This window comes from Lytechinus variegatus, chromosome 14 (genome assembly GCF_018143015.1).
Source record: "Lytechinus variegatus isolate NC3 chromosome 14, Lvar_3.0, whole genome shotgun sequence".
NCBI classification, from domain to species: Eukaryota; Metazoa; Echinodermata; class Echinoidea; order Temnopleuroida; family Toxopneustidae; genus Lytechinus; species Lytechinus variegatus.
This window is the reverse complement of record NC_054753.1, coordinates 803,528-818,243: the sequence shown is the minus strand read 5'-3', so window position 1 is coordinate 818,243 and position 14,716 is coordinate 803,528. Positions and strand designations below refer to the sequence as shown.

General features: G+C 35.4%; 1 protein-coding gene across 1 annotated transcript; it reads right to left on the bottom strand.

The window, feature by feature from the left end:
- Positions 1-410: 410 nt before the first annotated feature.
- Positions 411-9,261, bottom strand: LOC121428148 (golgin subfamily A member 6-like protein 7). Its single transcript, XM_041624739.1, has 8 exons — positions 8,761-9,261; positions 8,065-8,121; positions 6,159-6,288; positions 5,604-5,693; positions 4,300-4,502; positions 2,263-2,305; positions 1,408-1,528; positions 411-512 (listed from the first exon to the last, which is right to left on the bottom strand). Exons 1-8 carry the CDS (start codon positions 8,843-8,845, stop codon positions 411-413), a joined length of 831 nt encoding a protein of 276 aa, XP_041480673.1. The 5' UTR covers positions 8,846-9,261.
- Positions 9,262-14,716: the final 5,455 nt, after the last annotated feature.

Genomic DNA, 14,716 nt, shown 5'->3' with positions numbered 1-14,716 from the left:
TCCAACTTGTAAAATTTACTGAAGGCATTCCCATACTACCTAAGCTTATTAAGATTGGCTACCGATTCCGGTGCTCATAGCTTTTTGAGGAATAACACCCGGTCCGTACACATTTCCCTCACCTGGGAGGAGTGAAGCACACTGGATATATTCATTTACCATTGAGGTGAACTTTTTTTTTTGAGGTTAACAATTTTCAATTCTTTTCCAAGTCCACACTACAACTGTCAACCTTCATGTATTGTGCATAATCATATAAGCCCTATCTATAGTTCTGTTTCTCTCTCCGATCCCTCTCCCTCTCTCTCCCTTGGTCTGTAATTGTTTGTAATAGTATATAAATATATGAATGTTTTTCAGTCTTGAATATCTGATTTTGGCAATAATTATTGCATTTCAACAAATCAAACCTACCTAGCATATTCCTCCTGTAAAGCTTTCTCTTTCTGCTCCTTTTTTTTCTCAATTCTCTGTTTCTCCAGTTCTTCCTCCTTCCTCTTTTCCTCAATGTTCTAATAACAAGAGATTGCATATACAGGCCGTGGTTATTTCATAAATCTGTTCATAAAGTAAAATACTGGAGTATGGAATGCCACATACGCAACAAACACTTTGTTGATATTTCAATGGAGGTGAATCATTTTAATTCAAGAACTCTTCAAGTACTCTGCAAATTGCATCTGCAATTTTTTTTTCATTTTTTTTTTTATATTTACATTATTTGCAACTTCTAAGACTAACCAGTTTTGAATGCCAAATGTGTTAAAAATGTTATTTGTTGATATTTCACAAGATCAGGGAGAAAAAAAAACTCATTCAAAGAAAAATAAAATTTGTTTATTGCTTTAGCAATTTCGGGTACAGAATTGGTACATATACAACTTCAGCTGATGCAATTAAAATCATATAAGGTTTGTTTCATTTTTCATAACCATTTCATCATAGATTAATTTGTAACTTAACGTTATGAAAGATATCATAGATACAAAGTACAGGCAAGTTTCATTTAAATCCAAATAGAAGAGTATGCAGGGTCCATGCTTAAAGGTAAAAATATTAAAATGGAGAACCTACTTTTTTCTATTATGAGAATCTCTCCCAGAAATTATATTACATTGCATCAAGTAGTTATAAGGAGTTGTTAATCAACTGTAAAAATTTTTTAAATAATTTTAAACAGCACATTTGCTGGAGCTCAACAGTCATAATTCTGGATGCTTTGCTGCTTATGTTACCTTATAAGACTTTTCTATGGCTTCAACCCATCCAGGATTTTATTATTTTGAAACACTCCATTCATCCACCTGTACAGAGAAATACAAATTTAACAAGGAAAAACACTACACAGAATTCCCGCAACAAAAAAATATCCTGCTAAATGTCTGGACTTTTGTCAAGGTATCTCACCTTAACGATTTCTGCTTGTGTTTCCTGTAAAGTTTGGATATCCTTCTCAGCAGCTGAGATTGAATTGAGAAGTTGCTCTGTTTCAAATTGCTTCACTTGGGTTGAAACCTTTATTTCAGCACTTAGAGGTAGTTTTACAAATTTGATTGGGTTAAGGTACGTAATATAAATGATGAACTATACTGAATGTAATTGCTTAAACAGCACAACTCACATATCCTCACCTCTATAAGCTCATCTACAATCAGTTTGCTTTTGATTCATAGACATCAAATATTATCACTGGCCTGATAAAATCTTGTATCTCAAAACTTTTTTTCTTATTTTGAGGGAAGCTCAGAAAAGACATTACTTAAGAAATATGGTAATGGTGGCAACCTCATATTTTCTGAAAACGGTCTCCTAATTGTCATTGGGAACTCTTTCAGGGCAAAGTGAGATTGTTATTATTTTCTCTAACTCTAAAAATTGAGCTGTTTTTTGTGTGTGTGATATACATGTACAAGGTTTAGAAGCCAAGCAATGATTTATGTATACTAAAAAATGTATTTAAAAAACGTTTTTTGCCTCTAAAAGATCCTTTTTATCATTACTTTATTAAAGGGCCAAGGCAAGCTGCAATAATTCCCCCATGAATTACTACTGGCTTTAAAGACCAATAGCTTCTTTAGAATAGGCAGATGAATAAAATCTCTCCTCCAATAAAATATACCCCCTACCCCTTGTACATTCATTGTTGTGCCAAAAATTTTAGCTTTTCATTAGCAAAAAGTTCAAACAGGACAAGGAATTGGATATCAATATACTTGAAGAGTTTTTTGATATTTCATAATGGATATGGTTTCCAAAGGATACAACTTGATGACAAAATCTGTAATGCTTTGGAATGGTGACTCATCTGAAAAAAAAAAGAAACATTATTCTAATGAAAATAAAATCAGAGAAGATATGAAAATATTACGAATAATTTTGAACCCATATAGATTTAAAACCTAGTACATCTTAAAATGAATTTCAAATGTCAAAGGTCTAAACTTGATTTGAATTTTGATTAGAAAATTACCTGTATATTTGAAAAATGTAAGAATTAAAAGAAGCCCCATATCAGGAATATTACATGATATTTGCAAAATGCATGGCAAAGAAAAAATGGTGGGCAAAATATTGTACTTTGTAACTACCCTTTATTTTTTTAATCAATGGCTACAGGAATATGAAGCATTCAGCTTCCCTGAAGCATCTTGTTAGGGGTTTTCATTGACAAATGTTGTGAGCCAATCAAATTTTTGCATTTGATTGGTTGAAAGCACATCTTGACCGGTGTGTTGGCTCAGTTGGTAGAGCGTCCGTCTCACAACCGGGAGGTCGGGGGTTCAAACCCCGGCTGCGTCAGACCAAAAGACGTTAAAAGATGGGAGTTGCTGCTACCCTGTTTGGTGTTCAACAATTAAAGGGATAGAGCTTCGTCGATCTGGCACTGCACGGTGGCTGCCGGGCCCACGATCAATTGGGCAAAGCAAATTTTCGGATTATTTCATTTCATGTCTATTTCGAAGAATAAATTATGGATTTTCATTTATGGATTTTCAACATCACTGACAAGATGCTCAGTAAAATCTACCCTTTGTTTCTTTTCTGTTTTGATTTTTTTGCCATAAGTATAACACTATAATGCATTGTTCACATTTATCTAAAGTAGATGTAGAACTACTGCAAATTTTATTCTATAAAATGACAAGCACTTAGAATTCATTCTGAAATAATATTTTCCACATCTTAAGCAAAAATACAACTATTGACTTTTCAGAGCTTATAACAATATTTTGTGTGTCAGTAGACCTATTTGAAACATTAATAACAGTGATCTAAGGAAGATGTAAGACTACAGTTATTATGTATTATGTTTCATCTGATGAAACGTAGTGGAAAAATCTATAAGGGAAAATAATAATGTGAGGCAAACATTTTTGACTGATGCGATTGCAGAGTTCATAGCAATATTTCATCTGCCAGTAATAGTACACGGATAATAACAATCTAAAGTAGATGTAGAACTACAGTAATAATCATTGAATTTTTATCAGATGAAATGCAGTGGAATTTCTTTGGGAGACAATAATTATATTAAAATCTCAAACAAAATTTTGCTTATTTTATTGACTTTTCAAAGTTTATGGCAATATTACATCTCTCGGTAGTCAAAATGTTACTTATATCGATCTAATTTAGATGTGAAACTACACTAATTTCTTATTTATTTCATTCCATGAAATGCTTTGAAAATTTATTCAGAGAAAAATCTTTTTTTTGCAAATATGGAACAGGCATTAAATATTTTCAGTAATCATTTAGCAAAATTTCAACTTTTTCCAGTTGTACACTATCATCAGTAGATGTGGAAACATTTTATCATAAAAAATAATTCAAAATTTTAAACAAAGAGCTAGTTTCCAAAAGATTGAAATGATGTATTTGAATGAGTTATTTTAACTGACTTTAATATTGTTAATAGCACATTCCATTTGGAAAGGTTGCATTTTTTTAAATTGCAATGACAACTGCACCTATATTCATCAGCAGTAGATCTTGACATATGCCATATTTATGTCATATTACTTTGATGAATTCTAACCAAGAACATTTTTCTGCCTTTAGTTTTTTATCATCCTCCTACAAAGAAGAGTTATACTTCATGACTTGAGTACTTTTAAAAGTAAAAGAATAACATGCAAAGCACTGATTCAATGTGATAATCATTAGCTTGCTTTCCAAAGTAAGTCCATGTACATTTTTTGTATTTCCTAAACATCATTTTCACTTTCAATGTATTTTTACACAGAACAATCATTTATGAATTGTTTAATTTATGAATAGAGAATGACTAGATCTTACTGGCAAGGATCTCTTCCTGCAGTTCATCTTCTCCCTGCTGAAGATTTGAAATCTGAAGCCTGCCCTCTTTGACAGCTTCCTTGCACTGCAGGACTTCCAACTGCCACTTCATGAGTTCCTTGGCATTCTCTTGCTGCATGTAGACCTCTTCATATGATTTCCATACAGTGTCGTAATGGTCCAATTTGCTCTGTAGGTCAGCGCTTTGAGGAAGTAATGGTACAATAAATGATACATTTCGGCAACCTACTGAATGACAGTCCCCTGTTTTTCATGCAGGAGTCATGCAAGCGTCTTTTCATCACTGAGAATTGGGAAGACAGGAAAGCTGCTATTGAAGGTGCACAGCACCTTTAAATCCTGTATAAAGGTGTAGCTGTCCTGCATTTCCGATTGTTTTGTCTATTGAGGAATGTGACCCTCAAACAAGTTAGTGATGAAATAACACTTGCATGCATTTCCTGTATGAAAGACACAGCACTGGATCTCTCTTTGTAAAGCATTCTGTGACATCTATTTATGGCACTGATGTCAGTTTGAGACATCTTGTTGGTCAGATTCATTAACATCAGTTAAAAGCCAATGAAATCATTGCATCTGATTGGCTGACTGCACAATATCTAAGAGAATATCACTCACAAGATGCTCAGTGAAATCCACCCTTGCTGATTTTTGTTAATATTTGAAAACTACATGTATTGGAAATAAGAACATTCAGTAATCATAACTTGAATAACATCAAACTAATTTTGTGGTATTGATTAGTAACATCAGTTGTAAACTAATGTTATCTAGAACTTACCAATACCAATGTCATTGGCAAATCAATACACAGATTGATATTGGATAGGTAGTGTTACATGGACATGTAACATTATGAAAACTAATGCTACTTTACAACTTCTGCTCAAACTACAGTCACAACAACCAAACCGACTCGAAATTGAATGATGATGCCATTTGAAATAGTGTTATAGCCTTGATCCAAGGTTAGGAGGGTAGGAAATAAATTTGTATTTTGATGGGCTATATTTTTATTCCAAAATGGGGTGATATCTGATTTTGGGCTATAATTTCTCTCATTTCAAGGGCTTCTTTTATTCAGTGTAACAAGCAAATATGCTGCAAATGCATTTCTCATTATTCTGCTTTATGTAGGAAAAGGATTTTTTTTTAATAATGCTTGTGTCAAAAGATGTTCACCCCATTGTATTTAGGGTCGATGAGGGCAAACATGCCCATCGTCTTCATTTACTCTGAATGCAGCTGCTTTGATAAATCTGGATTCGATTTCACTTTCTTACTTTTCAATTTCATATTTTTCTGTTAGCTGCTGGATTTCTTTCTTCTTGGCCTCCAGATGAAAGTTCAAAACAGATGAATGTGCCTTCTGACTGCATAATAAAAGATCAAAAAGATATAAAGATCAAATACAAACAATAAGGCAAGGTTTTGAGTATCATTAAAATTATTACCATTCTTGGAATGTCAGTCATTTTGTTCTCTCTCTACTTTTATGTGTGTGCAATGTTTCACATTATATTTAATAATGCTCTAATTTTATTTTATTTAGTTTAAACAGTACATCTTGTGGCCAAATTGTTTTCCCAATTCATATCCTTCTTGAAATATTAGTTTTAACTATTTTCATGTGCATGAAAATCTCAATATGCTTGAGAGATGCTGAGTTTGAATTTTGGTTTTATACTTGTTACTTTGGCAAATATAACACTGCCAATATTTCATCTTGTGTAAATTGATATTGTTCCCCATTACTATGTAATCTGGACAAGATACACTAGAAATTACCAATCTCTACAAAATGCACCAAAATTCATTATGCCAAAATCTTTGAGTACCTTTCCTTCAATAGCTCTTTGTTCTGTCTGAACTGCCTGTGGCTGCTCTTAATCTCCTCATCAATCCTGGACACATCTTCTTCCATTCTCTTAATTCCATCTTGTTTTTCATTTGTTGATTTCTCTAGAACTGGATGATCAATAGCGATGCTAACTAGTGTTTGTTGGTAACTTAAAGGTCATACACATGCAAAGTAATTCCTAAAAAATTGTGTGGCCCAGGGAATAGAAGTAATCAATTGCAAAATAATCACACTTGAACACATTTATGGGGAGTAACAGTGATCTCACATTCTATGGCACACTTCATTGCACCCCCCTAATTGGGTGACCTCAAGTGTGTTAGAGGACCAATGTTGGGGCTGAGAGTCAAAACTGGGGAGTGTTTCATCAACATTTTTGTCTGACAAGTTGTCAGATCTGACATCTTTCCTTTATTCTGATTGGCTGAGACACTGTTACTATGGTAACTGTCGGATAAAACAGGACATGTCGGATAAAACATCTGACAAGTCCTTTCATGAAACGCTCCCCAGAACTGCTGCAGAAAAAATATTTTGAAATATTGTTCAAAGTTTGAAGAAAATCCATCAAATATCAAAAAAGTTATTAGAATTTTATTTTATTTCTTATTTGTGACATCATCTAATGATCTATACAAGCAGCTGCCCCATTTAGAAATTAAAATCAATGTAAATATTATAAATTTGTATTGTTTTTAGCTTTTCCCAAGAAACACTTGTTTTATGAATACCTCCACTTTTCACTGCCTGTTCAGCAATTGTTGATTTCTCTAGAACTGGATGATCAATAGCGATGCTAACTAGTATGTGTTGGTAACTTCAAGGTCATATACATGCAAAGTAATTCCTCAAAAAGCTGTGCGCACCAGAATCGGTGCGCACAGTGGATACTGGATACCTCGGAAGGTGGATACGTATGCTATACAAAAATGCTATACAAAAATCCTATATTATTTATTCAAACTTGATTGCCAATAGTGATATTTTGATTAATTGCAAAATTTGTGTATTGTGGCCCAGGGAATAGAAGTAATCAATTGCAAAATAATCAAACTTGAACACATTTATGGGGAGTAACAGTGATCTCATCTCACATTGTATGGCACACTTCATTGCACCCCCCTAATTGGGTGACCTCAAGTGTGTTAGAGGACCAATGTTAGGGCTGAAAGTCAAATCAGAACTGCTGCAGAAAAAATATTTTGAAATATTGTTGAAAGTTTAAAGAGAATCCATCAAATATCAAAAAAGTTATTAGAAATAGAATTTTATTTTATTTCTTATTTGTGACATCATCTAATGATCTATACAAGCAGCTGCCCCATTAAGAAATTAAAAACAATGTAAATATTATAAATTTGTATTGTTTTAGCTATTCCAAGAAACACTAGTATACAACAACAAAAAAACTAGCATTTTCTTATTTTATGAATACCTCCACTTTTCACTGCCTGTTCAGCAATTTTATTGTAAATTAATCATCAGCATAAATCTGTGTCATACTATTAAAGTGGAGAATGATTATAATGTATCATCCCCCCTAAACAATGGCCAGATTTACCTCTAGGATTTACGCCAGTGATTGTAATTGTTCACAGGTATGCAGTGAACCCATAGGCGGCGGAAGCAGGGGGAACGTTTCCCCCCCCCCCTAAATTTGAGGTGAGGTGGTCCCCCCCCCCCTAAAATTTTGTTGATAACCTTTTTTTTTTGCTTTTCAAGTCCAAAATTTGGTGATCCACTCCTAAAATTTAGGTTAATAACCTTTATTTGGGGAGGGCTTGTAAAATTTTTTACCTGTGTCCATCCCAAATTTAAGGTGGCCCCCCCCCCCTAAATTTTTGGGCTTCTGCCGCCAATGAGTGAACCCCTTGAATACTTACTCGCAATCTGCTGTTTTTCCTTCTCAAACTCCTGGATCTGTTGCTTCTTTTCGAATTCTAGTGTATAATAAAGTAACACGAAATTGTAGAAATAAGCTTCACATTTATTTATTCTGAGACTGAGTAGGCCTATATTCTTCAATGGATGTGGTCTTCATCTATGAAATAAATACCCACAGTACCCACATCTTTTTTAAACTTTCTACAATAAGGCAATAGGCCTAGCCTACATATTTTACAAATTTTCACATCCCACAAATACAATCCACGTTGTTAAAGAACTCCTCAAAAACAGATGACTGCCAGCTGTCTCAACACAGACAACAGAAGTTTGATGAAGACTAAGTTTGGCCCAAGAAAAATCTTGCTAGAATCTTCCTAGAATCCTTCTTCTATTCTAACGCCTTAAAAATAAAGTAACATCTAAACTTTAGGCCTTGTCTTGGGCAATGCCTGGCCTGCCCTTGTCCTGGGCTTGCACTGTTGGCTTGGTCTCGACATTTGTCATTGCCCGGCCCAGCACGGGGGCGGACTGGACTGGTTGTGATTGCAAATGCGAAGGAATGGTTCCAAATATCCGGACCCAGCCCCATCATGTCTCGATTATCGCTGTCTTTGTTCATCGGCCTGACAACCAGGTACAGGGCTAACTGTTAGAATAATTGTCAATTCCCAGTTACTTTTTCTATAACTTACCCAAATTGTGGAGGGCTCTTTCAAGCTCAACTGTGTCGACTCCTGAAATCAGGCTCTGGCCCTGGGATTTATAAAAGGATGCCATTTTCCATAAGTCTTCATTCGCGATCGATTAATGAAATATCGATAATCGATTGGGTGATGATATGAGCCGTCATTTCACAGACCGAATGCAGTGAAGTGATTGGTTGGTTGGGTGGGTGATTAACTGGTTGGTTGGGTGGTTAACTGGTTGGTCGGTCGGTCGGTCGGTTGGTTGTCAGGATGGCTCGAAAAATTATTTCGAGAGGAAGAAGAGAAGGGAGAGGGAGAGAAAACGGAGAAGAACCCTGCATTTTGACTGAACTATACAGCTGATTAAAATGTGTCTGTGAATATAAAGTGTCCGTTATTATTAGCAATAGACGGTGGATCTAGTTTCTTTGACCTGAAGAGTGTCAGTAATATTGATCCTTGCAGAATGACTGTCAAAGTAAAAATGAGATCCCGATACATGTACATCAACACTGAAACTGATCAACCAATCACAACATCATATCAAGATTAGAAAAAGAGCAGGTTCTTCAAAGTCAATGCAAATTCTGTTTTCAACCAAAAAATCATAATTGTATGATTATTTTTAGTTTTGCTGGTCTAAATTATGCCGTTTATGATCTCAAAAGAGTCCCCAACAAATCTTTTTTTTTTAAATGAAAAACAAAAGGTCCAAAAAACAACGAAATACATAAGAAATGCAAAAACAAATTGATCCGATATCGCAATTTTTTCAAGGACACTTATATTACTAGTATAAGGTATATCAAAACGTTTATAAACATCTTGATAACATGCCATGTAGGCCTACTTCATATACTTTATGTTCATGCTCTTGACATATGCCTACTAGTGTGAGATTTTTTTTCAAAGAAAGTCCCCTCCCCCTCCTGGCTGTATGCAGCGGGAGGGGGCAGTCCCCCCTCCCAGAAAAAAATGAAAACCTACTATTTTACTGTAAAATTTGTCACAAAATTCACCAAAAGTGTCCACGAAAACTTTCAATTTGATTTTTTTTTAATAATAAAAAATAATAAAATCTGTGTAAGGCCTTAACCTGGATGCCATCTTTTCATTTTGTATTTTTTAAAGCATTCTATTAATTCTTGGGCATGAATATCTACAAACAGCAATGAAATACTTGACTCATAAACTGATAAATATCATCATAATCGAAACCCCAAAGCACAAGAACTTAATAATTTATAAACATGTAGGTATCAATTTGAAATTTCCCATTATTCCATCTTCCATTTAACTGAAAGAAATAATTATTAGGAACTTTAAGAAACACAAAGGTTAAGTAACATCAAACTCCCCCGCCTCCTTTGACCATGACCGCCCAGTGCACCCTCCACACAATTTAGCCTCATAACATTCCTATTAAAGGAAGAGGAGAAAATCGAAAAGAAAGAAAGAAAGAAACAAGTCTAGATCTGCCACTCGATCATTCAGAATCAAAAGCAGGCGCGATTCTTCAGGTGCCGCGGAACGGTTTTCAAAGTGTGGGGGGCTGACCATGCAGAAAATCACAATCATAATCATTTTTACGTTTTTGTACACGGTTTTGGAAAAAAAAGTAGGGGGCTGAAGTCCCCTACCCCCTCCCCCAGCCCCCGCTTCCTCGACCCCTGTTCTATACTTTTTGAGCTTGATAATTTTTCGACATTGGTTTATTCAATACAATGAAAATGGCCTACGATAGGCAGCCTTTTCTCGAATCAGTGCTCCTTTTTACCCAAGAAAAGTTCCCCTCACGAACGTGTTCTGTTCCCCTTTTATTTCTAAGAAGGACCCTTTTTATGCAGTTAGCAAATGCCCTTTTGCCTTCTTATAGGTGCCCTTTCTTGTATCAGTGCCCCTTTTTACCAAAGAAAACTGCCCCTCGCGAACATGTTCCGTGTGCCCCTTTTACCTGAAAAGGACGCGTTGTACGTCGTGTTAACGAGCTAGTGCCCCTTCGATACAGAAAAACAATATTCGCATTTATATATGTTAATAGGTCCTACTGAAACTTGTAAGAATAATCATTCGTGCCTTCAGTTTCACGAGTGATGATTGAGCGGGGTATAACAACTTGAGCATGAACCAGTCAAATTAAAAGGAAATAGGGGAAATCAAAATAGAAAAGGAAATAAGAAAGAGAAAGATAAAAGGTCTCCAGAATCCAGCCCCAGCACTAGCTCAAAGACGGACCTCGCTGATCAACAGGAAACGAAAGAGATGGAAAAGTGAATAAATCGATCACCGAGAAAAAAATAGATAAACGAGTATGAAGACCATATATGCGTATATGTCTTGAATAATGCCCTACTTTATTCATATCTTCAAGTGCATTAAAATCAAATCTTAATTCTAAAATTTAAATTCGGAAATTTTCGCTACACGCTCACTTCGCACAATAACATCTTAAATGCGCTCTCTTAAATTGAGAGAATAACATTAACAAGTCAATGATCCCCTGCAATACAGTATACTGCCTTATCAACTTTTTTTTCAACTTGACCTCCCTATCTACTTCAACCACATTATAATTATAATCCTGTCAAATTGAAGTTTTAACTCCTTATTTTTGTCCAAATGCACTCTGAATTTTTGTCATTGTTTAGGATTTTTTTCAAGAAAATGGACCGGTCGCTATAAGCCCTGACCGAGGCTAAAATTATTCAAAACATATAACTTTGTTTTGAGTCAGGAATGAAAAACAATGTCCAATATTTTCAGCGCACACTCTGCACGCCAAATTATAATACAGAATTTTGCGCACAAAGTGCGCCGAAAAATTGACAACTCAGTTTTATGCAAAATAGTATTTTAGAGTCAAAGTAATATGCAATGCTTATTTTTCAAGTTGTAATTTTTTTGACATGCAGGGCAAATCGATTTGTTTGCCCCCTCCCAAATATTTTCAGGGGGCGTACGCCTTCTACCTCCAGGATCGACGCATCTGCTAATTAAATTTTACTATATTCTCTATAATCATGACAAAATAGTTTAGTGTCATTGTGTTATACAGGGGCAGCGATCGCGGAGTCATGTTCTTTTGCAGCCTATTTACTGTCGAGTACGTATACCCTTTCAGGAGGAATTAAGTTCATACAGTACTCCTATATAATGAGCACTTCGATAATATCCTTCCCAGTCTTCACTTTCTCTCGTAATATTTTCAAGAGGTGCCATCAGTCACAAATCCCCCATCCCCTGCATGTTTTGTAATCTCGTATACATTTACGTTCAAAAATCTCTGAGATTTATAAATGTCGCTCTTGACAGTACAATTTTTTGCTCTTTTACTTGGCTCATTCGCGTATAAAAACAAAGAGAGAGAGGGTGGGGGCGGTGACCACACAACCCCCTTCCTCAATACCAGTACCCTATACATCCAGGGATGGCGGAGCGCAGTTGAAATTTTGTGTGTGGGGGGGGGGGGCACAGCATAGGCGGCGGAAGCGGGGAGGGGGGGAGACGGGGGACCTGTCCCCCCCTAAATTTGAGGTGGGGGACGATCTCCCTATTATTTGGGGGGATAACCTTTTTTTATTTTTTTTTTTTTTTTGCTTGTCAACAAATATTTGGTGGTCCCCCTAAAATTTTGGTTGATACTCTTTTTTTTTTGCTTGTCATTTTTTTCCTGTGTCTCCTCAAATTCAGGTGGACCCTCTCCCCCTAAAATTGTTGTGGTCCCCCCTAAGATTTTGGTTGATAACCTTTTTTTTTGCCTGTCAATTTTTTTTACCTGTGTCCATCCCAGAATTTCAGGTGGACCCCCCTAATTTTTTTTTTTACTTCCGCCGCCAATGGGGCACAGGCAAAAAGACCACCTCTTCTTTCGAAAACGACACTATAAAACAAAGAAAAAATGAATTTTCTACAGCTGTGGTGTAATGAGCAAAAATTTAAATGGGGCTATACAATGGGTATAAAAAACGGGACAGATTTGAAAAGTCTATAAAATCTTTGTTTCAAATTATGATCTCTATATTTTGGTGTCAAATAGGTGCTCTTGGGTCTAATCCTTCAATTGTTATTTAAAAGAATTAGTTTCGTTCATGCTTGAGCGAACACGGAATGTTTTTGTCTGGGGTTAAAAAGGAGGCTTGCGCCAAAATGGCATGATGGTCGGACTTCTTGCTAATCAGCAGACTTCCCCAAAACCTTTTTCATTATCTTTGCCACAATTTTCGAATTATGCGGTCAAAATTCATTTCCAAATTTACTTATTTGCTTGAATATTTCTGTTGTTGTTCCTTTTTAATATATTCTCTTTTAGGTTTAAATATTCCTTCTTTAGGCAAGAACATTAAAAAAAAACCCGAAGATACAGAGAGCGTGTTTTTATTTCTTCTTCAAATCCTTTCATTGTGTGCTACAAAGGTTGTGGTGCCTTTGAACAGTGGCATAATGATGGCTGGAGGCTCGGGATGCCCCCCCCCCCATTAAAAAGGATCATGACCCCCAAAAAAAAGGTGGAAAGAAAAATATCAGAAAACATAGAAAGTGAAATATGATATCATTTTCTGAATATTATGTCAAGATCACAAAATTTGATATTTTGGTTACACTTCGTAATTCCGAAACACTGAAATTGCCTATACCTCGATCTTCGTTAATCCGAAAACGTAAAAGGGTTTGTTATATGCACTACAAGCTCCACTTAAGCCTCCTCCATTTCCAACCGGATATGTAAGAATCTTGAAATTAATTTTTGTACAAGGATACTTAAAATATGTTTTGTTATTTATATGTCAAAATGTACAAAACAAAATGTAATTGTTGAAAATGGAAATAAACGAAATGAAATGAAATTCATATTTTTTAGGGGGGTCGACTCAGCCCCCACTCGTCCCCTCCTAGAATTTCGCCTGCCCTATAAGCATCCATGATATGTACATATTGTACGTGTTACGGTCAAGCGTTTTTCTTTTTTCTTCAATTTTATTTCCTCCTAAAAAATTCTTTTACTTCGATCTTCATGGCCTATTAGGCCTATATCTAGAAAATAAAGAATTAACTAGGGGATCTAGAGCGGGGAGAAGTCCGAGGGAGAAGTGGGACAAAATTGGCACTCTGATGGATTTCCATCTCGAGCTGATCAGAATGACATTTTCATTTCATTATTGATACATGTAAATAGTGAAAATACTATAGCTACATAGCCAGGGACTAGGTATCACTGGTTTTAAAAAAATGTGAATTTGGAACAACTCTTGCGCGGGACACAGTGGACCACCCTTGGGGTAAAGTGGGACATAGGGTGAGGTAAAATATTTCATTTCATTTATTTTTCCATTTCCAACAATCGTTTACATTTACAATAGTTTTGTTACATTCATCTTGATATAATTATAATCAATAAAACAAAGAAACTTCTTATGTATAATAATCAAGATAACAGGTCGGAAACGGAGGAAGCTGCTAAAAAGCGAAGCTTGTAGGATGCAGCCTCCTATAACATATACGTATGAACAATGTAAACAAAACACAAATACAACATGGTAGAAATTTGAACTTAAATCTATCTGAATGAATAGTTTAAAAGAAAAAGAAAGAAATAGAAATTGAGGGAAAAAATCAAGATCAGTGGTCTCCAGATTCTTGCCCCTACACTCCGGATCAACATAACGAAAAATCACAGTTCGTAGTGTATAGAGTATGTTCGTAGAGGATATATGACAAATATAATGTATGAGTGATGAAGAGTTGAATAAACTATAACGAGTGACCTTGGAGAAACTTTTTCAACTTAAATTTAAAAGAATTTAGGCTTGGGGAATCTTTGATAGTATTATTAAGAGTGTCCCCGTCGAGGGCCTTCGAAAGTGAAGATAGATTTGGCAAGAATTGTCCGGGGTAGAGGAAAATGAAATTCCTCGGTTTAAAGTGTAGGGTATTTATGAATAGTTTTGTTTTTGGTCTTTTTGCC